The sequence below is a fragment of the Xyrauchen texanus genome, chromosome 7 (genome assembly GCF_025860055.1).
Source record: "Xyrauchen texanus isolate HMW12.3.18 chromosome 7, RBS_HiC_50CHRs, whole genome shotgun sequence".
In the NCBI taxonomy this organism is placed as follows: Eukaryota; Metazoa; Chordata; class Actinopteri; order Cypriniformes; family Catostomidae; genus Xyrauchen; species Xyrauchen texanus.
Genome location: NC_068282.1, coordinates 16,614,012 through 16,637,365, shown reverse-complemented (window position 1 = coordinate 16,637,365; position 23,354 = coordinate 16,614,012). Strand labels below are relative to the sequence as shown.

The following is a 23,354-nucleotide window of genomic DNA, read 5'->3' as shown; positions in this document are numbered from 1 at the left end:
AGCATGATCAGGTGGCCCATCTTCAAGGAGAGGGCCTCGAGCTCGGGGGTCTCTGAAGGCCCAAGAGGACCACTGAGAGATCACAGGAGGGGAACAGGCTTGGCCAGGGAGGATTCAACCTCCAGGTGCTTCTAAGGAAACTGATAATCAAGTTGTGCTTACCCAAGGACTTGCCGTCCACTGCGCCATGGTGGGCAGCGATAACGGCTTCATACACCTTCAAGGTGGAGGGGGACAGCCTCCCCACCAACCTCTCTTGCAGGGATGAGAGCACTGACCGAACTGCGCATCTCTGCGGGTCTTCAGACCAGGAAGAACACTAATTCTTGAACAAGCGCCACTTCAGAGCGTAAGGTTGCCTGGTAGAGGGAGCTCTGGCTTGGTTGATCGTGTCGACAATGGCAGGTGGTAGGCCACTTAGATCTTCCGCATTCCACCCAGGGGCCAGACGTGGAGGTTCCAGAGGTCTAGGCTCGGATGCCAGAGCGTGCCCCATTCCTGAGAAAGAAGATCCTTCCTCAGGGAAATTCGCCAGGGAGGGGCTGTCGCGAGGAGCACGAGATTAGGAAAATAATCTCTTTTAGAAGCACTGTCGAAGCGCCCAGGAGCAAAGCTGCACTGTTGTGCAGAGAAAGAGAAAGTCGCTGATATGCGCCGTAGATCCAACAGCATACGCTCTGTAGAGATGAAGTGAATACAGCTGATCACACATCCGCTGGGCTCCAAAGGAAAAATCCTGAATGGACAGACGCATTTCCCTTTATACCCATATGTCCGGGGGTCCATCCATCCATCCATCTTCAACCGCTTATCCGAAGTCAGGTCGTGGGGGCAGCTGCTCCAGCAGGGGGCCCCAAACTTCCCTATCCCAAGCCACATTAACCAGCTCTGACTGGGGGACCCCGAGGCGTTCCCAGGCCAGTGTGGAGATGTAATCTCTCCACCTAGTCCTGGGTCTTCCCCAGGCCTCCTCCCAGCTGGACGTGCCTGAAACACCTCCCTAGGGAGGCGGCCAGGGGGCATCCTTACCAGATGCCCAAACCACCTCAACTGACTCCTTTCGATGCAAAGGAGCAGTGGCTCTACTCTGAGCTCCTCACGGATGACTGAGCTCCTCACCCTATCTCTAAGGGAGAAGCCCGCCACCCTTCTGAGGAAGCCCATTTCAGCCGCTTGTACTCGTGACCTATTTCTTTCGGTCATGACCCAACCTTCATGACCATAGGTGAGGGTAGGAACAAAAATTGACCGGTAGATCGAGAGCTTTGCCTTTTGGCTCAGCTCTCTTTTCGTGACAACGGTGCGATAGAGCGAATGCAATACCGCCCCCGCTGCCCCGATTCTCTGGCCAACCTCCTGCTCCATTGTCCCCTCACTCGTGAACAAGACCCTGAGGTACTTGAACTCCTTCACTTGGGGCAAAACCTCATTCCCTACCTGGAGTACGCACTCCATCGGTTTCCTGCTGAGAACCATGGCCTCAGTTGTTTGACTACCTCAGTGACCTCCCCCAGGGAAAATAGAATCTGATCCCCATCAGCCTCCGGCTCTGCCTCTACCATAGAGGGTGTGTTGGGATTTAGGAGTTCTTCAAAGTGTTCCTTCCATCGCCCAATAACCTCCTCGGTTGAGGTCAACAGTCTCCCATCTTTGCTGTATACAGCTTGGATGGTTCCCCGTTTCCCCCTCCTAAGGTGGCGGACAGTTTTCCAGAAGCACTTTGGTGCGAACCAAAAGTCCTTCTCCATGGCTTCTCCGAACTTTTCCCACACCCACTGCTTTGCCTCCCTCACGGCCGAGGCTGCAGCCCTTCGGGCCTGTCGTACCTTGCAACTGCCTCCGGAGACCTCCGGAGACCTTTCTTCAGTCGGACCGGGGGTGAGACATGTAAATTAGTTCTGGCAATTTCTCATTGGCCTTTTCTCAAAATCAGAGATGCGCGAGGCTCTCAAGAAAGACCCCTAGTGTCGCTTCTTCGACACAACGTCTAAGTGAGCGACAGACAGGGAACTTAAACTTCCTTACCAGTCAAAAAAATACATCTATATATTAAAAAGCAGTAATTAAAACAACACATTCCACACTTAAACATCAGCAATGCCTATTCAAGTGTTCATAAACTTGGCCTGCCAGTCACAGTGAGATAATAAGAATGCAGTATTACTCCTATCTGTATAGTGTAGTTGCTGAGATGAGACAGGAGACGTTGGATCTAAACGCAGTCTTTTGATGAAGATGATGAAAGTGTAACAAACAAACATGATCAAACAAACTTAAATGGCAAAAAACAACAACTGACAAAGAGGGGACAAAACTAGAGGGTATTTATAAACACAAGGGTTAATGAGGAAATGGAGAAAAGGTGAGAACAATGGGGAACAGATGGCAGAGATGAGGGCAGTGCATTATGGGAAATGTAGTCTGGGGGAAACAGAAGATAGGACAAAAAACAAATAAAAATAGTTCTTGGAAACATGACGGAAACACACTGTGAAGACAGGAGACGATGTCTCCTGATACATACTGTATTTTTGCACGTTATAACGGATTTGTTTTAGATTTGCAGTATGTATGAAGGTGTATGTCTGTGTGTATGTACGTATATGTATAATTATATATATATTTGTATTTCTAATTATCTATGTCTTGCTGCTGTTTTTGTATTGTTTTTTGTATTTTTATGCACTGGAAGCTCCTGTCACCAAGACATATTCCTTGTATGTGTAAGCATGCTTGGCAATAAAGCTGATTCTAATTCTCAAACAACCCCCTCTTTAAGGCGCAACTCCTGTACCCCAAAAGGCAGATGAGGAGGATAGGATTGCGCTCAGGTGGCCAAGGAGGAGACCCCAGGACAGAGACTGGGTCTGAGGGTCTGGGGGGGGGTGGCCTCAGGGCAGGGATAGAATAGGGAGGCCTTTGATGTGGCCACAGGGCAGGGGCTGGATCAGGAAGCTTGGAAGAATGCCACAGAGCAGGGACTGGGTCAGTTGGCCTGGGAGGTGGCCATAGAGCAGGGACCGGGTCAGGAGGCCTGGGTGGCAGCCACAGAGCAGTGATAGATTGCCTGGGAAGCAGCCACTATGCAATGACAGGATCCGGAGGCCTGGGGGGCGGCCACAGGGCAATGACAGGATCCGGAGGTCTGTGAAGTGCCCTTAGGGAAATGACAGGTTCTGGAGGCCTGGGAGGCATCCACAGGGCAGGGGTAGGATCGGGAGGCCTAGGAGGTGGCCGCAGGGACAGGGTCAGGAGGCCTGGGAGGTGGCCACAGAGCAGGGACTGGGTCAGTAGGCCTGGGAGGTGGCCACAGAGCAGTGACAGGAGGTTTGGGAGGCAGCTCTAGGTAGGGAATGTGGTTCGGCGGTTTGGCCGCAGGAGGTGGAAACTTAGGGGGTGGAGCCATAAGTGGATCCAGAGGTGGAGAAGCAGGAGTAGGGACTTGAGATCCCAATGGTGGAGCTGGAGATGGGTTCAGAGATGGAGTGGGAGGAGTCTCAGGATGAAGAGCGGGTGGAGCCGCTGGAACAGCTGGAGTTTGAGAGTCAGGAGGTGGAGCTGCTGGAGGATCAAAAACTGGACACTTAGGAGAATGACCAGGAATGTAAAATCAAGACATGAAAGTACGTGCCCTTCAGGTCTACCACTGTGAAACAATCTTGTTGTCGGACGCATGTTAGAATGTGTTTTTGCGTGAGCATCTTGAACGGGAGTTTGTGCAGAGCCCGGTTGATAACTCGCAGGTCCAAGATTGGTATCAACCCACCTCCTTTTTTGGGTATGATGAAGTAAGGGCTGTAGAAACCCTTCTCCATCTCGGCTGGAGGGACAAGCTCTATCGCATCTTTTTGCAAAAGAGTAGCAATTTCTGCGTACAAAGTGCTGGCTTTTTCACCGTGCACCGAAGTGGTGCTGAAACGGGGCGGAAGCCTGGCAAACTGAATCACGTTGCCGAGTTGGCGGGTTGGAGAGTGTAAGCCACACGTCCAAGTTCTGCGTGAGGGGCAGTAAGGGGGTGATAGTTTTTGACACACCCGTTGGGGCTTCGCAGCAGCGCTGAGCAGGTAGTGTTGCATCGGGGGGCAAAGTTGCGTCCTGAGGCATATGTACTGAGAAAAAACTCAAAGCACTTACCTTGGTCCACATACCCGGCATGGGGCGGGTTAGAGACTGAGAAGGAGGTCCTATTGAGGTCATCAGAACCAGCCGGCCGGGGTTGTGAACATTGTACAGTCGTGGATGTGGAGGTGAAGTTTCTACTTACAGAGTGCCACTTTGCCTGTAAGGGTTTGATGCTGGGGAGCCATGAGAACAATGTTTGCGGGCACTGGCTAGGTGACCCAGGGGATGATGAAATTAAATAAATGAACAAATGAAAATAATGAAACCAAGGATTCTCCTCCCGGCCGTCCACTGGTGGGAAGTAGTGTTCTGGCTACCAGCTCCTGCGTGAACATCTCGTCCCCTGGGTGGTCCATCTAGGAATGCTTGGGAGCCTTCAGGGTCCTTGAAGAGTTTCGTGAGACGGGGGGGGAGGGGTATCCACTTCATGTAGGTAGCTCTACACTGGGGCTGAGAGCTGGGCCCTGGTTGAGGCGGAGCTATCTGCTGGTTTCTTGCTGCCACAGGGGGACACACTCAGTGAGCAGACGGGGCTCGGCTGAGTGTAGTTCGGTGCCGAGGTAATATGTGTTGGATGGTCTCCGTCTGCTTTTTCAGCGCTTCAATGGTATCGCCAAATAGACCGAGCTGGGAGATGGGAACGGAGGTTACATCCGTAACTTAGACGTTTTGATGACTTTACTGTTATTCTAAAATGTGAAGAAAAAAAATATTATAGTTAAGTATGAGAAAGTGTTTCAAAACTTTTGACCGGTTTGATTAAAATTTATGACTCAATGTTATCCTCCATTGAACCATCTCCCTGCAGTGCAACAAGAGCTCGGAGAAATCTTATGTTGGTTTTTCTTTTGGTTGGAACCAATGATTGCAACTGATGTGGCTGCTGCTGCTGAGTAAAACAAAGTAAAATCTTTGGTGTCAACCGCTTTAAAGAACCTTGCACGTGGATGCAGCAGGTGTTTGGGTGCACGTGCTGCTGCGAGGAAAACTGTCCACAATGTGCTTTTTCCACAAATGAACTAGACACTTGTGACTGTCCTGTTCTGTGTGAAATTACCCTAATAATGGTAGCAGTGGTTTTCTTTCAGTGTTTTGTTTTGAATGTAGCATGTTTTGTCAAATCGTCAGATGTAACTTGTTTGTGAGTACTAATTACTATTGTTTGTATTTTCCCAAACCTCGGCAGATATAGACATGAAACAAATCTCAGTATGGATATTTATTTTTAGATAGGGATCATAATATATCAAACTGAACAAAATTACATTGAAAATGTAATAAAAATGTAATTAAAAACTAAAATGACCCTGGTTGTGATGACTCTAATGCAGCGCTCTCTTTTCTACATATACATTCACTTTCTTTAGTGTATGTTTGAGTGGAGGGGGAAAAGCAGCAAATTATTGAAATGTCAACAGAACATAATAAGTGTGTTTGTGGACATAATAAAAAAAAATAATTGTTCATTGAGTGTTCATTGAGTCACGAAGTACATTTATAACATATGCCTAAATATTTGTTCAGTTTGTTCAGCCAGATACTAAGTATGAGATATTGATATAAAAATGCAATAGAGGTATGTTTTTGTTAAGGGTTATATAAGCTTATAATATTAATGTAATGGCTCAGTGTTGAGTTTTTGTGACAATTTCAATTCAGATTCATGAAAATATTCACTCGGACTCTGCCTGTTATGGACTCAGTCTTGAGTCAGACTCAGCCCCTTTTAAACTTGGATTCGATAGATTAAAGGTAGACTCGAACCCAACACTTGACGTCTGTCTAGTACATGTTTACATACAAAAAATAATAATAATAATTTAAAAGACGGACCCAAAATGTATTCGTGTGAACAGCTGCTGAACAGGGTCAGAGAGAGGGTGGAAAATGGTGGTGACAAATTAAATTAATTATGTATGTATTATTACTTTTTTGCACAAGAACCATTAAAACCATTTAAGTGGAAAATAATTAAATAATACAAAATGTACAGTATGTCATGACCCCATTTAAATCAAACATACAAGGAGTTCTGAAATTACATGAAAATTGCTACTTAGCATCAGATGGACTCAGGTTTATGGAGTGGCAAAGGTCTAAACCAAAATTGATGTACAGTACCATGAGAGCGTGCCCTATTCTGGTCAGTGCACTCGAGTGCTAAATTGCATAAGTGCTAATGTGTGCCTTTATCTTGTTTAAACCCTTTAGTGTTATCAGAGTCTGATCCTAAATGAGCTCTTCTGCTCATTCCCATGCGGAATAGCATGGCTATTCCTTCATCTTCTGCTCCAGCTGGAGTGCACTAAGAGCCAGTTTCCGTAGCCTAATTTAGCTTTTGAGTTTTATTCCAAATGAGATCACGTGGACTTAAGCAGCCATATGCTAATGCATGGTGCACGCTAGGAAAGTGTATTGAACTATTCCTTCCTTTTGTGATTTATCTCTTTATGCTTGAATGTAACATAGGCAATCCATTGACCAGCATTTTACAGTTCAACTAGGGAGGTCCATGATCTCTTTATGCACATAGTTCAACATAGTGACAATATGGATGGAGCTAGGGCTTTTATTTGTTTGCCAGAGTTGGGTGCAATTAAAGAAAGAAGAGCTTGCATATTTATGGAAAGGTATATGAGTGTACTCTTATTAAAATGGCTCTTCCTTCCTATCTTCAGAAGCAATATGATTAAGTGTGGGTGAGAATCAGAACACTATTTAAGTTCTTTTTTTACTATTAATCTCCACTTTCTCTTTCACATTCTTCTTCTGTTTTTTGGATATGTGCATTATTTTTGCATATCGATACTTACAGGGCAGAGAGGAGAATTTATTGTAAAAAAAAGAGTTAAATATTGTTCTATTTCTCACCCTCACCTATTATATTGCTTCTGAAGATAAGGATTCAACAATTGGAATCTAATAGATTGCTTTTATGCTGCCTTTATGTGAATTTTGGAGCTTTAGTCAAGAAAAGTCATTTTATTTGAATAGCATTTTTCACAACACATATCATTTAATGTAGCTTTACAGAAAATCATGCATTAACAGTAAATTAAACTGTAATATTTATAAAGCCTTAGAGTCACCATTTTGTAGATTGATTAAATCTGATTGTAAATTGTGAATATAAATAAATAAATAATTAAATAATAACTGTATTCAGTTAGCAAGCCGAAGGCGACTGTGGCAAGGAACTCAAAACTCCATAAGATGTTGGTTACTGGAGAAAAATAACCTTGGGAGAAACCAGGCTCACTTTTTGGGCCAATAACCCTCTGACTATACAGCATGAATCTAATACCAATATTAGTCATTTATGTGCAGTGCAACTCATGGTTTAAAATTAGTTAATTAAGTTAGTGTTAAGGGCCATTTTTTTAAACAAATGTTTTGTATGAACTGTAAGATTAATGACTAATGTCTTTAAAGTTCATCCTGTATTAACTGCAGAAGTTCACATAGATGCATTTTCTTTTGTTAATTGGTGGATGACGGCTTTTTTTGGCAATTAATTGATAGTCTATGTATTCTATTTTAAGAGTGTAGTCCATCATTAGACCAAGGTGATGCAGGCAGAGATCAGTGAGGTGCATCGCAGTTCAACCGGCATGTAATTTGGGTGAGGTCTGTCCTAAGTCTAAGGTTCGGGCAGTGGCATATGAAGTATCCCATGTCTTATGGTTGGATTTTACATCAGTTCATCCTCTGAAGTCCATTGTATTAAACTGAAGTGATGTCAGGTTGGCACCGGCTGCATTTAGTCATCATCGCTCAGAGACACATAGCAGTGAAGTCTGACACTAAGCAGGAACAGAGCTGGATCTGGCTGGATTCTTATCCCGAGGTTGAAACAGGGAAACAAATAGAATAATATTAACATAGATGCCATCACATTTTTTGCAGAGTTATATAGATCATGATATATATTTCTGGTTCCGGCAGACCTAACGTCATGGTTAATGTTGTAACCTCCATTCCCCGATTTAAGGAACGAGACGTTGTGTCGATTGTAGTGACACAATGGGTCTCTTCTGAGAGCTGAACTTGAGAAAAGGCCAATGTCAAGTTGGCAGACAGAATTTGCATGCCCACCCCCCGACATACGGGTATAAAAGGGAGTGGGCGCACGACTGTCAGACAGGTTTTCACTGAGGAGCCGAGAATAAGGTTACGGCGCATTACAGTGGTAGGGATAGTTACTTGGCTAAGGGGACCCCAACGTCTCGTTCCTTCCATCAGGGAACAGAGGTTACAACAGTAACCATGACGTTCCCCTTATGTCACTTACTCGACGTTGTGTCGAGGGTCCTACTCCAAAACGCCATGCACTACCCGTGTTACGTGACTACCGAGCACTGTCCAAGCAGGCTGCTGCCTGCTAGAAGCAGCTGGGTCAGCTGTATGTAACCCTCCCCAACGCTCCCAATAAAAGGTGTCATATACCGCTCTTAGGTTCCCAGTACCCATACGGGAACAGGCGACATGACTTGTATGGGAGCCAGCCGGCCAGCCGCACCTTTTCTCTCTCTATGTTTCTCGTCATAGAGTTAAAAAGCGGCTGGGGCTATCTTAATGCTATAGATGCCTGCTGTGTATTGCTCTTTTATGAGTGGGATCTAAAACTCTTTTATAGGAAATAAACTCTTTTAGGAGGAGAAACTAGCGTGGAATGTGCCGTAGATCCAACAGCAGTGCTTATCGCCAGTAGAGGTGAGTGGAAAAGTGGTGAACTCAGATTTGCTGCTGCACAACCGCTCGGCTCCAAACAAAAAATCTTTCTGACAGTCGCTCGCCCGCTCCCCTTTATACCCATATGTCCGGTGGCAGGGCATGCAAATTTGGCAAGTCTGCCAACTTGATATTGGCCTTGTCTCAAGTTCAGAGGTACGCAAGGCTCTAAGAAGAGACCCCTTGTGTCACTACAATTGACACAACATCGAGTGAGTGACAGAAGGCGAACTAAAGCAGCCTTATTGTGAGTTGATGTATAAATTAGGTGTATGCCTGGCTAAATAAATTAGTCTTTATTCTAGGCTTAAACTCTAACCAAACATTGTTAGGGAGACTATTCCATAGTTTGCGTGCCAAATACAAAAAGGATCTACCTCCTTTTGTGGATCTTGATATTCTAGGAACTATTAACGGGCCAGAATTTTGTGATTGTAATGAACGAGCTGGAATATAATGTGGTAGAAGGTCACTTGATTATTGTGGGGATAGACCATTTAAACTTTGTACATAGTTAACAAAATTGAAAATGAATACGAAATTTAAAAGGTAGCCAATAATAAAGTTAAAATGGAGCTAATGTGATCATATTTCTTGATTTTAGTCAGCACTCTGTTTGCTCCATTTTGAGCAAATTGAAGTTTTATTTATTGAACTTGCTGGACATCCTCCCAGTAATTCATTATAATAATTTAGTCTTGAGGTCATGAATGCATTAATTCATTTTTCGGCATCAGCAAAAGGGCGCATGTGTTGTAACTTAACAATATTTCTGAGGTGGAAGAATGCTGTTCTACAAACATTGGAAATTTGCAAAGGACAGATTGGTATCAAAATATAATGCCTAAATTTTTTGCTGTAGAAGACGATGTATCAGTACATCCATTGAGAGTCAAATTATATTTTAGCGACATCGTTTTAGAGGTTTGGTCCAATAATTAGTATCCCAGATTTAATTTGTCAGAATTGAGTAGAAGGAAATTTATGGCCATCCAATCTTTGATTTAATTAATACACTGCTAATTTGGTGAATTGTGAAATTGCGTCGGGTTTAGAAGAAATATAAAGTCGGATATCGACGGCATAACAGTGGAAATTTATTCCATGATTCTTGATATTATCTCCCAGAGGAAGCATTTATAAGAGGCCCTAAAACTGATCTCTGTGGCACTCCATACTTAACTTTTGTTTGTTTTGACAATTCCTCATTTACGTAGACAAAGTGGTAGCGGTCTGCTAAATAGGACCTAAACCATGCTAAAGGAAGTCCACAAATGCCAACATAATTCTCAAGTCTTTCCAAGAGAATGTTGTGATCTATGGCAGGGGTTTTCAAACTGGGGTCCGCGGACCCCAGGGGGGCCGCAAGAGGGAGCTAGGGGGTCCACAAAAAACTTGTAACGTGTTTATCCCAAAATACTTCGCGCTATTTACGTTTTGCACTTATAGTAAGGTGAACGGAGCAATTAGCTGCTAAGTACATGCTCTACAAATGATGGAAAGATTTTTGATTAATCGCGCTCCTGCAAGCAGTTCGTGTCAATCTGACTTGGCGAACGCTAAACAAAAAACTAGAAAATATGACAAATCTTACATTACGTTTGGTTTTACCTGTATGTTAAAGCAGGGAGTCGAGAGACCCCAGTGTGTTCTCTGTCAAGAGATTCTCTCCAATGAGTGCATGAAACCATCCACAGCAGAAACATCCCAGTGTGGCAGGAAAGTCCACTGACTATTTCAAACATCAGAAGTTGTGTTTGGCCCGGCAGACTATTACTTTTCGGCAGCAAGCATCGGTCCCTGAGAGGAGTTTGAAGGCATCATATTTGGCATCACTCCACATCGCGCGTGCTAAGAAGCCTCATACGATTGGCGAAGCATTATTATTACCAGCTACTAAAGACATTGTCAGGGAGTTATTTGGAGAGGAAGCGGCACGAAAAGTAGATTGTGTGCCTTTTTGTCGGACAATACATTGAGCAGACGCATAGGTGAAATGTCCAATGATATTGCTTTGCAGCGTTTAGAACAAGTGCAAGCCAGTGAATATTTTGCACTGCAGTTGGATGAAATCACTGATGTTGCAAATCAAGCACAGCTTATGGTCTACATTCGTTTCCTCGGGCAGGACAAATTTATCGAGGAACTTCTTTTTTGTAGATCCCTGGAAGGCAGAACCACAGGGCAGGACATATTTAATATGATGGATTAGTTCATGACGGTCAATTCAATAGACTGGTCTCGGTGTGTTGGTGTGTGCACTGATGGTGCAGCCGCTATGACCGGTAAGCGCAGTGGTATGGTGACCCTGATCAAAGCGAAAGGCCCCAATGCTGTTGCCACACACTGTATGCTTCACCGTGAGGCTCTTGTGGCCAAACGCATTGATGATCATTTGCATCTCATGCTGAGGGATGTAGTTAAAACTGTGAACAATATAAAATCATACCCCTTGAAACACAGACTATTCGGTTTACTCTGCAAAAAATGGGTGCTGATTATGAGAGCTTGCTGCTTCACTCAGAGGCTTTCCCGCGGCGCTGTGTTAAATCGCGTGTATGCGCTGCGCAAAGAGCTGAGAGAGTTTCTCTCTGGTGAAAAATCAGAGCTTGCCAGCTGTTTTGAAGATGGCTCATGGATACTGAAGTTGTCATACATGGCATCATATATTTTTTCCAGCATCTCAGTGTCCTCAATCAGAGCACAACGTTCACATACTGAACGCACAAGATAAGGTGCGTGCGTTCACGCAAAAATTATCTCTGTGGGAAAGCAAACTGAAAGAGGGAGTTACAGAAATGTTTCCTCTCTATAACCAAGAGTGCATCTCCTCCACTGCTAACAACATCACACCCATAATCCAGTCTCACCCGTCACATCTTCAGGGCTATTTTAAACAATATTTCCCAGATTTGAACAACTATGTTAGAAACCCATTTGCACCAGGAATTGGCACTCATCTGGATCTAGCAGCACAAGAGCAACTGATTTATTTGACAAATGAGGGAGAAATTAAAACAAAGTTCCCCGGCCTTCCTCTGTCAGAGTTTTGGATGTCTGTGAGAAAGGACCACCCTGTTTTGTCTGAGAAGGCTATAAAGTGTCTTTTACCATTTGCCACAACCTACTTGTGTGAAGCTGGATTTTCAGCATTGAAAGTACTTCAGTCCATGCACCGGGCCCGTCTGGAGGTCGAAAGTGACATGCGCTTGGCTCTCACTAAAATTAAACCACACATTGACAAACTGTGTAGAAGCCACCAGGCTCATCCATCCCATTAGGACGTCTTGAATCAGTGAATGTGGTGTTGTTTCGTTTGATTCACATGTTTGAATATGTAAATGCTGCCCTTCAGGTTTCAATTTTCATCTACCAGTGCATTAATACTGTGAAAAAATGTACCCTGTTCAGTTAATGTATGTTTTAATTGTTCAGAAATACAAAAAACTACAGAAGCTACATATAATTGTTAATTGTGAGAATTAGTTTTGGCTATAGTGAGTTGCCAAATAATAAAAGAAAATTGTTATTGAAACAGCATTTCATTTTTACGTTTATTGTAATATGAATTTAAATATGTCTTTAAATTATATACAATTATTTATTAAAAAATACATAGTTACCTTTATAGTTTAGGTAAGGGGGTCCCCAGAATGTAATCATCATGTTTGGGGGTCCTTGTGATTAAAAAGTTTGAAAACCCCTGATCTATGGTATTGAAGGTAGCACTAAGATCTAAAAGCCCTAGAAGAAAAATGCAGCTGCGATCAGATGATAAGAGCATGTCATTTGTATCTGATAAGTGCAGTCTCTGTACTGTGATAGGGCCTAAATCCTGACTGAAATTGTTCACTATTTCTCTGTAGAAAGTATTTCTAGTATTTATGACATAAACGGAAAATTTTAAATCAGTCTATAATTAATCAATTCCCCTGGATCAAGCTGTGGTCCTTAATAAGCGGTTTGATAACTGCCATTTTAGAGTTAATAATATTAATAATAGGTTCTGAGATTGCAGGGAATACCTCTTTTAAGAGCTTTTTTGGTATTGTTTTAACATACAGTACATGTTGTGGCTTTTGAGGTTTCGATAAGTTTTGTTAGCTCTTCATGACCTATGACAGCGAAGGATTGAAGTTGCTTGTGAGGAAAATTATGATTGTTTTCTGAGGTACTTTGACAGATGATCGCTTAATTCAAATGTTATTTCTGATTATTTTAATTTTATCATTAAAGAAATTCATGAAGTCATTACTATTGTGATACGACGGACTGTTGAGGTTATTTTCTATGAGTTTGCTAAAATGTGCTGATCTGGCAGTTTTGAGTGCCTGTCTGTAGCTACAGACAATATCCTTCCATGCACCGCAAAAAAAAAAACTCTAATTTTGTATTCTTCCACTTGTGCTCCATTTTCCAAGCTGTATTCTTGAGAGCATGAGTGCGATCATTGTAGCATGGTGCAGGGCATTATTCTTGAATTTATTTTAATCAAAGGGGGGCGAGACTATCAAGAGTGCTAGAGAAGACTGTATTTATATTTTCTGCAATTACATCAAGCTCTCCTAGACTTTTTGGCTTACTGAGTATATGAGATAAATCTTGAAGATTATAAGTGAAACTATATTTATTGGTCGAAAGAATAGTCCTACCTGAACGATAGCGTGGTGTAGATTGAGAAACATTAACTGATCACAGCATACAAGAGATGAGGTAATGATCTGAGATGTCATCGCTCTGCAGTAGAATTTCTATAGTATCAACATCAATCCATATGATTATGGCGTTGAGTTGGTCCTGTCACATTTTGTCTGACTCCAAGAGAGTTGAGAATTCTGGTACCCATTTATTTGCATTGTAAGGAACTATAGAGCTGAAATATTATTAAAAAAAATCTTAATTTGCGTTCACTAGAAGAAAGAAATTCATACATATTTAGGATGGTATGAGGGTGAGGGAATGATGAGAGAATTTTATTTTTGGGTGAACCATTTCTTTAATGTACATGGATAAGAGACCATTGGGTTTAATGCTATATACCTTTGTGCTAATCGGTTAACCAAGCAAACATTAAAAAACATGGGTTGTGGAAATTATATGTGATCTAGGAGCTTAAAGGGGTAGTTCACCCAAAAATAAAAATTCTGTAATAATTTATTAAATGTCATGTAGTTCCAAATGTGGTCACCATTCTCTTTCATTCTATGGAAAACAGCAACTTCGACATTTTACTAAATATGTTCTTTTGTGTTCCATACACGAATGAAAGTCATATAGTTGGTAAGTAAATGATGACAGAATTTAAATTTGGGTAAACTGTCCCTTTAGGATAGCACAAACTATTGAACAGACTGTACTTATCCCTTAAAGCCTAATTTTAATTTGTGTCAAATTATATATGGTATCTACCCTGACTTAGGTATATTGACTCATGAAGAAGACATATCAATTTGTCATTAGAGTTTAGTCCACTTTGCACTTGTGTGAAGATGAAATGATGAAATAGAGGTGAGATGAGACAGTGCTTGCCACCTTCCAGTACATTAATGGACAGATCAGCAGCGATTCTTATGGGTAAAAAAAAATTAAATAAATCATATAATATTTAAATATGCACTATTTGTTCATGTCCACTCATGCAATATCTTGCATATTCGTGTTGTGTGCTAAATTTGGTTCAAAAGCTTTTTGAAGGGCAGGAGGAGCCAGATTTTAATATGTTCCTTTCTGCTCAGCTGGATTCACTTTTATGTGTTTTCAAGCTGTTCTCACACAACCAAAAGTTTTATTTTCAAGAATTTAAGTGGAAAGCAGATCTTTGCTGTGTTTGCTTGCTCAGATCTGCCTCATGACTAATCATGATTGTGATGGACTGCCACATCAATCTTTTGTCTCACATTCCTGTTGAAAAGGCATTTCTGGTTACCAGCATATAGTGTTTTGGATTCTGGTCCCCAGCATAGCATACCAGCACCAAACCATCTTAAACCTGCTTGAATTTATGTGCTGGTCTTTTCTACAGGGATATGATGCATTTAGATCCAGCATACCAACACTTTGCAAGTAAAGTAAAAGACATTGTTGCATACTGCTTTAGATTCAATGTGTGGTCACTTGACGGCTGTCATGCTGGGACAACACTTATGCAGATTGAGTAAAGTGTGCTGAGAGAGAGATGTAGTAAAGAATCTAAGAGCTCCAGCAGGTACCATAGGGATCCACTAACAAGCTTTAGTCCACTCAAGGCATATCTAGGACCTGATTACACTTTACAAAGTGCCACACAACAAATGCTTCATGTTTACAATTAGATTGAATATGTTGAAGAATGTTTTACAGTGCTGTTAAAGGGACAGTTCTGCCAAAAATAAAAATTCTGTCATGAGGTACTCACTACCATTTTGTTGCAAACCCATATACAGTGGGTACTGAAAGTATTCAGACCCCCTTAAATTTTTCACTCTTTGTTATATTGCAGCCATTTGCTAAAATCATTTAAGTTCCTCATTATTGTACACACAGCAACCCATATTTACAGAAAAACACAGAATTGTTGAAATTTTTGCACATTTATTAAAAAAGAAAAACTGAAATATCACATGGTCCTAAGTATTCAGACCCTTTGTTCAGTATTTAGTAGATGCACCCTTTTGATCTAATACAGCCATGAGTCTTTTTGGGAAAGATGCAACAAGTTTTTCACATCTGGATTTGGGTATCCTCTGCCATTCCTCCTTGCAGATCCTCTCCAGTTCTGTCAGGTTGGATAGTAAACGTTGGTGGACAGCCATTTTCAGGTCTCTCCAGAGATGCTCAATTGGGTTTAAGTCAGGGCTCTGGCTGGGCCATTCAAGAACAGTCGCGGAGTTGTTGTGAAGCCACTCAATCGTTATTTTAGCGGTGTGCTTAGGGTCATTGTCTTGTTGGAAGGTGAACCTTCGGCCCAGTCTGAGGTCCAGAGCACTCTGGAGAAGGTATTCGTCCAGGATATCCCTGTACTTGGCCGCATTCATCTTTCCCTCGATTGCAACCAGTCGTCCTGTCCCTGCAGCTGAAAAACACCCCCACAGCATGATGCTGCCACCACCATGCTTTACTGTTGAGATTGTATTGGACAGGTGATGAGCAGTGCCTGGTCTTCTCCACACATACCGCTTAGAATTAAGGCCAAAAAGTTCTATCTTGGTCTCATCAGACCAGAGAATCTTATTTATCACCATCTTGGAGTCCTTCAGGTGTTTTTTTAGCAAACTCCATGCAGGCTTTCATGTGTCTTGCACTGAGGAGAGGCTTCCGTCGGGCCACTCTGCCATAAAGCCCCAACTGGTGGATGGCTGCAGTGATGGTTGACTTACTACAACTTTCTCCCATCTCCCGACTGCATCTCTGGAGCTCAGCCACAGTGATCTTTGGGTTCTTCTTTACCTCTCTCACCAAGGCCCTTTCTCCCCCGATAGCTCAGTTTGGCCGGACGGCCAGCTCTAGGAAGGGTTCTGGTCGTCCCAAATGTCTTCCATTTAAGGATTATGGAGGCCACTGTGCTCTTATGAACCTTAAGGGCAGCAGACATTTTTTTTGTAACCTTGGCCAGATTTGTGCCTTGCCACAATTCTGTCTCTGAGCTCTTCAGGCAGTTCCTTTGACCTCATGATTCTCATTTGCTCTGACATGCACTGTGAGCTGTAAGGTCTTATATAGACAGGTGTGTGGCTTTCCTAATCAAGTCCAATCAGTATAATCAAACTCAGCTGGACTCAATTGAAGGTGTAGAACCATCTCAAGGATGATCAGAAGAAATGGACAGCACCTGAGTTAAATATATGAGTGTCACAGCAAAGGGTCTGAATACTTAGGACCATGTGATATTTCAGTTTTTCTTTTTTAATAAATGTGCAAAAATGTCAACAATTCTGTGTTTTTCTGTCAATATGGGGTGCTATGTGTACAATAATGAGGAAAAAAAATGAACTTAAATGATTTTAGCAAATGGCTGCAATATAACAAAGAGTTAAGGGGGTCTGAATACTTTCCGTACCCACTGTAACTCTATTTTCTCACAAGTTTAGAGCAACATGAGGGTGAGTAAATTATGAAATAATTTTTTGGGATGTACAATCCCTTTAAGCTCCAGTAACACAGCTCTAACTACTTGTGTGTTTTCAGTGTTTGACTTTGTCTGTGTGTGTGTGTGCGTGTGTGTGTATTTCTACATTTCTAGAATCACCACCACTGCTGCTTGCATGATGGATCTGAGAAGGTATCCATTAGATGAACAGAATTGTACTCTGGAGATAGAGAGTTGTAAGTGTTCTCCTTCCGCATAAATTTACACATACGTACACATAAGTTTGATTTTCATCATGCTGGGCACTTTCCATTCACATGTAATGTTTTTACATTAAGATAATGATATTTTAGATTTTCATTAAGATATTTTTTGTGTGTGTATGTGTTCATTTAGTGTGTATATTTAATGTTGTACTTCAGACTTGTGAGACTTTAATCAAGCACTGCAGTTACTCACTGGGTTGTTCTTATGGCAATGTGTAGTTAAAGATGGTTTTATTGTAATAAGTGAAATTTTATAAAATAATAAATGCATGAATGAGTTGTACAATCATATTTCTGTTTCATATACACAACAATCAGCCACAACATTAAAACCACCTGCTTAATATTGTGTAGGTCCCCCTTGTGCCCCCAAAACAGCCCCAACCCACATCTCAGAATAGCATTCTGAGACACCATTCTTCTCACCACAATTACACAGAGCGGTTATCTGAGTTACCGTAGACATTACAGTTCAAACCATACCTGTCAACATTTGGTTTTCAAAATCCAGGAGATTTTTTGGGGGGGGTGTTTGTTATGAGCCTACCTCTTCATGCTGTAAGAGGTAGGCTCATGCTGTTAAGTGTACTGCACGTGTTAAGTGTATTATTTACATTGCAATACCCATAAATGAAAACATAACTTAATTTATTAATATTTCTTAATTTTTTTATTTGTCATTTTATTACAACAAAACATCACAGTTTTTAACACTGGTACAAACACATAAGACTGTGGTACAAACTAATTTAACACATTTACAGTTCATTCCTTGAGCATCAATAACTGTCTCTCTTTTGTAAACATAAGTACAGTATGTTTTGTAAACATGAATATGTGCTCACTTTTTTTTTGAAGTGTTGTAATTGTATGTGGCAGATTTTGCTGCTCTCAGTGCCCTCTTGGACTGAGTGTATTTTGAAAACAAACCGGTGTGGTTTATTTTGCAGGATAGGAGAGAGCAAAGAGTGCTGTTATTCATGCTCATGCGATTTTCTGTAACTCTCTGTCTGTCCTTTCGTGATGAAGCATGAGATCGCCTGTGTGCCCTTACTTGCCTCTTCTGCGCGATGGTGCCGCTGTGTTTTAATGTGCTGGCTAATGTCATTTTTCCCGCCGTGGCCTACATTAAAATCAATGCGACATACCTTACAAAAAGCGTGGAGGTTGTCTATATGACTGGGTAAGATGCACGTAAATTGTTGCGTCCAACATTGTTGAAATTTACAATTGTACTTCAGTTCCCCTTCTGTCGCTCTCTCTACGTTGTGTCAGAGAAGCGACACTAGGGGTCTCTCTTGAGCGCCGATATTCACCTCTGAACTATGAAAAAAGGCCAATGAGAGTTGGGAACCAGTATTTGCATGTCCCGCCCCCGGACATACGGGTATTTAAGCGGCGCAAATACGGGAGCTCGTTCAGAAAATTTCTTCGGAGCCGATGGTCGTGTTTGCAGACTGCTGCGTTTTACACACCAAGTTCCTGCTATCCTCTGCTGCATGCTGTTGGATTCTATGGCGCACAACAGCGGCTTTCTCCTGTTTGCACGGCTGTGCACTTCCTGCCCCTGAGCGCATCGACAGTTGCAGATAAGAAAGATCTCTCACGAGTTCTTTCATTCATAAAAGAGTGATTTTGTTTAAAAGAGTAATTTCCTCTAAAAGAGCAAAAACACAGCGGCGTTGAACGTCCTTTTAAGGACGCGTCTTTATAAAGATGACTTTCCGCCCCTGTGTTGTTCCTGGATGCGGTAGAGTACTCTCCGCTTCCGACGGCCACAGGCGTTGTCTCGTGTGTCTGGGCAGCGATCACACTGAGGCTGCATTTGTGGATGGTTCATGTTCTCATTGCGAGAACATGACCATGACAACGTTGCGGTCGCGGCTTGCTTACAACCGTAAGCAGGCCACTCCAGCCGCCCCCCCCCCCCGCGTCGCTCCTTCTTCCCACGGGATTGAGGATGATGCGGCTGGCGATGGAGGCGATTCGGGGATGGCAGCGGGTGCAGCTCCGCCAGGTACGCCCCCTCGGACCACCCGCGCCCCGGCACGCTCGTTGACTCCCGTCCCCGCTCGAGGTGGCGGTGACTCGCCTCACAGCCAGTCTGCCTACCCTGTTGCGATGGAAGCAGATGAGTTCGCCGCGACATCGGAGGGCGTGGGCTCTGATGCTGAGGGCTCCTCTGGGCTGTCGCCTTCGGGCTTGCACGCCCAGGAGGAGGCCGACGCACAGATGTCCGATATGCTTTCCCGGGCAGCCAACAGCGTGGGTCTGGATTGGAACCCTCCATCCTCCCCACAGCCATCACGGCTGGACGATTGGTTCTTGGGCGTTGAGCGCCGCTCACAGCCTCGCCCCCCTCCGGTTCCTTTCTTCCCGGAGTTGCATGATGAGCTGACGTCTTCGTGGAGAGCACCCCTCTCCACTCGTCGCACCGCCACCTGCTCATCCACCCTCGCCACCCTCGACGGCGGAGCGCGCCATGGGTACACGGAGATCCCCCAGGTGGATAGAGCTGTTGCGCTCCACTTATGTCCCGGAAGCACTACCACCTGGCGGGGCTGCCCTGTACTCCCTTCCCGGTCCTGTAGAGCAACATCCTCGCTCACCGCGAAGGCCTACAGCGCTACCGGACGCGCCGCTTCCGCCCTGCATGCCATGGCTCTCCTGCAGGTCCACCAAGCCAAGGCAATTCGCAACATGCACAGGGGTGGCCCTGATCCCGACACGCTGCAGGAACTGCGCTCAGCGACCGACCTCACCCTGAGAGTGACGAAGGTCAAAGCGCAGGCACTCGGGCAGGCGATGGCCACTCTGGTGGTCCAGGAACGTCAGCAATGGCTGGACTTGGTTGAGATGCGTGAAGCTGACAAGACCCGCTTCCTCAACGCCCCTGTCTCCCAGTTCGGCCTCTTCGGCGACACCGTTGAGGACTTTGCCCAGCAGTTCTCCCTGGTGAAGAAGCAGACGGAGGCCATTTCGCACATCATGCCGCGCCGCAAGCTTGCCACCACGGCCCAGGCCCCACCTGCTCGCCGAGGGCGTCCTCCCATGGCCAGAAGACCTTCTGCTCCACCCCAACCTGGGCCCAGCTCTCAGCCCCGTGGTCGAGCAAACCGCAGGAAGCGTACGCCCCCTGCCTCAAGGCTCCCAAGCGTCCCTGAGACAGCGGACCCAGAAGACAAGAAGTTAGCTCCGGAGGTGGTAAGACCACTCCGTCCCCCGGTGGAGGGCCGGGAGGAGAATATTTTGTTTTTTCATTTGCCGCACCCCCTGACGGGGGCTGCGGTACCCAAATTCTCAATAAAAGAGCTATTTCCTTTACCTCTGGGTCACATGGTCCGCAAATGCCGTTCTCACGGCACTGTGTTTTCAGGCCTCAACAGTCTCGGCGCCCAGGATGCGATGCTCCCGCCCTCAGCCCCACGACTGTTCCCTGGCCGGCCGGCCGGTTCAGACGAGTCCAGAGGACGCCAGCATCAGACCTCCTCCTCAGTCACGAACCCGCCCCCTGCCGGGTGCGCGGAACAAGGTAAGTGCTTTGAGTTTATTCTCAGCACCAGAGCCTCGGGACACCACAGAGCAACCCAACGCCGCGTAACCTGTTCCGCACCGCTGCGAAGCCCCGCCGGGTACGTCCAAAATACTCGTCCCCTTGGTGCCCCTAGCACGGAGCTTAGAGGCATGGCTTTCACTGCCCAGCTCGTAACGGTGGCTGCACCGGACCATCCGACTCGGTTACGCAATTCAGTTTGCCAGGTCTCCGCCCCCCTTCGTGGGCGTTCGTTCCTCCGCAGTGCACGGCGAACATGCCCACTCCCTGCGCGAGGAAATCGCCTCCCTTCTAATCAAGGATGCGATAGAGCCTGTCCCTCCGACCAAAACGAAGAAGGGTTTCTACAGCCCTTACTTCGTTGTACCCAAGAAAGGCGGCGGCATACGACCGATCTTGGACCTTCGAGTTTTCAATCGGACCTTGTCCAAACTCCCGTTCAAAATGCTTACCCAGAAACAAATTTTATCTGGCGTCCGGCATCTAGATTGGTTCGCAGCGGTAGACCTGAAGGACGCGTACTTCCACGTCTCAATTCGCCCTCGACATCGACCCTTTCTACGGTTCGCGTTCGACGGCCAGGCGTATCAGTACAAGGTCCTCCCCTTCGGCCTGTCTCTGTCCCCTCGCGTCTTCACGAAGGTCGCAGAGGCGGCTCTTGCCCCGCTACGAGGAGCGGGCATACGCATACTCAATTACCTCGACGATTGGCTCATTTTGGCCTCCTCGCAGGAATTACTATGCGCACACAGAGACCAGGTGCTCGAGCACCTCGGCCGTTTAGGGTTTCAGGTCAACTGGGAAAAGAGCAAGCTAACCCCGGTCCAGAGCATCTCTTTTCTCGGTTTGGAGTTAGACTCAGTCTCAATGACAGCATGTCTCTCCAACGAGCGTGCTCAGTCAGTGCTGGAATGCCTCACTTCTTTCGAACCATCCTCCGCGGCGCCACTGGGGTTGATGCATATGAGACCACTTCAGCATTGGCTCCAGACTTGAGTCCCGAGACGAGCATGGCGCCACGGCACGCACGGCGTGGAAGTTACCCCTGCCTGCCGCCAAACCTTCAAACCCTGGACAGACCTCTGCTTTCTACGGGCAGGAGTACCCTTGCAGCAGGTGTCCCGTCGCGTTCTGGTTACAACCGACGCCTCCAAATTGGGTTGGGGCGCCGTGTGCAACGGGCACGCAGCTGCAGGCTGGTGGAACCGAGGCCCGCTGCGCTGGCACATCAACTGCCTAGAGCTGCTGGCCGTTTTTCTTGCCCTGAAGAAATTTCTTCCATTGATTCGTGGCAAGCACGTCCTAGTCAGGACAGACAGCACCACGGTGGTGGCCTACATAAACCGCCAAGGCGGAGTACGCTCCCTCCACATGTCACAGCTCGCCCATCTTCTCCTCCTTTGGAGTCAGCAGCGACTGGAGTCACTGCGCGCCACTCACATCCCCGGCAACCTCATTGTGATAGCGGACGCGCTGTCAAGACAAAACTTGCCCGGCGGAGAGTGGAGGCTCCACCCCCAATCGGTCCAGCTGATTTGGGACAGGTTCGGCAAGGCCCAGGTAGACCTGTTTGCCTCCTAGGAAACCTCCCACTGTCCGCTCTGGTATGCCCTCACAGAGGCTCCCCTTGGGACAGATGCTCTGGCACACAGCTGGCCCGTGGGGCTGCGCAAGTACGCTTTTCCCCCAGTGAGCCTTCTTGCACAGGTGCTATGCAAGGTCAGGGAGGACAAGGAGCAAGTCACTCTGGTGGCCCCCTACTGGCCCAACCGGACGTGGTTTTCGGATCTCACGCTTCTCATGACAGCCCCTCCCTGGCGAATTCCCCTGAGGAAGGACCTTCTTTCTCAGGGATGGGGCACGCTCTGGCATCCGCATCCAGACCTCTGGAATCTCCACGTCTGGTCCCTGGACGGGACGCGGAGGATCTAGCCGGCCTACCTTCAGCCGTCATAGACACTATTAACCAAGCCAGAGCCTCTTCGACCAGGCATCTTTACGCCCTGAAGTGGCGTCTGTTCGTGGACTGGTGTTCTTCCCGAGCCGAAGACCCGCAGAAGTGCGCAGTTAGGTCAGTGCTCGTGTTTCTTCAGGAGAGGCTGGAGAGGAGGCTGTCCCCCTCCACCCTCAAGGTGTATGTTGCTGCTATCGTGGCCCAACACGACACGGTAGACGGCAAGTCTCTTGGTAAGCACGACTTAATCGTCAGGTCCCTAAAAGGTGCCCGGAGGATGACTTCCTCCCGGCCTAACCTGTTTCCCTCCTGGGATCTCACGGTCGTCCTTATGGGACTCCGGAGACCCCCTTCGAGCCGCTTGACTCAGTTGGACTCAGGGCCCTCTCTCTCAAGACCGCCCTGCTGATCGCGCTCGCTTCCATCAAGAGGGTCGGGGACCTGCATGCGTTCTCTGTTAGCGACGCTTGCCTGGAGTTCGGTCCGGCGGACACTTTCGTGATCCTAAGACCGCGACCGGGCTACGTGCCCAAGGTTCCTACCACACCCTTCAGGGATCAGGTGGTGAACCTGCAAGCGCTGCCCCGGGAGGAGGCAGACCCAGCCCTTTCACTGCTGTGTCCAGTACGTGCCTTACGTATTTACCTGGACCGCACACAGAGC

The 23,354-nt window shown here is 45.7% G+C and overlaps 1 protein-coding gene across 4 annotated transcripts in view; it reads left to right on the top strand.

The window, feature by feature from the left end:
- LOC127646422 (gamma-aminobutyric acid receptor subunit beta-3) overlaps positions 1–23,354 on the top strand; it is a 139,279-nt gene that overhangs the window by 65,563 nt on the left and 50,362 nt on the right. For all 4 annotated transcript variants that reach the window (XM_052130063.1, XM_052130061.1, XM_052130064.1 and 1 more), the window contains one exon: positions 17,072–17,154. In XM_052130063.1, the coding sequence (XP_051986023.1) occupies positions 17,072–17,154 (83 nt within the window). The remainder of the gene's footprint in view (positions 1–17,071; positions 17,155–23,354) is intronic.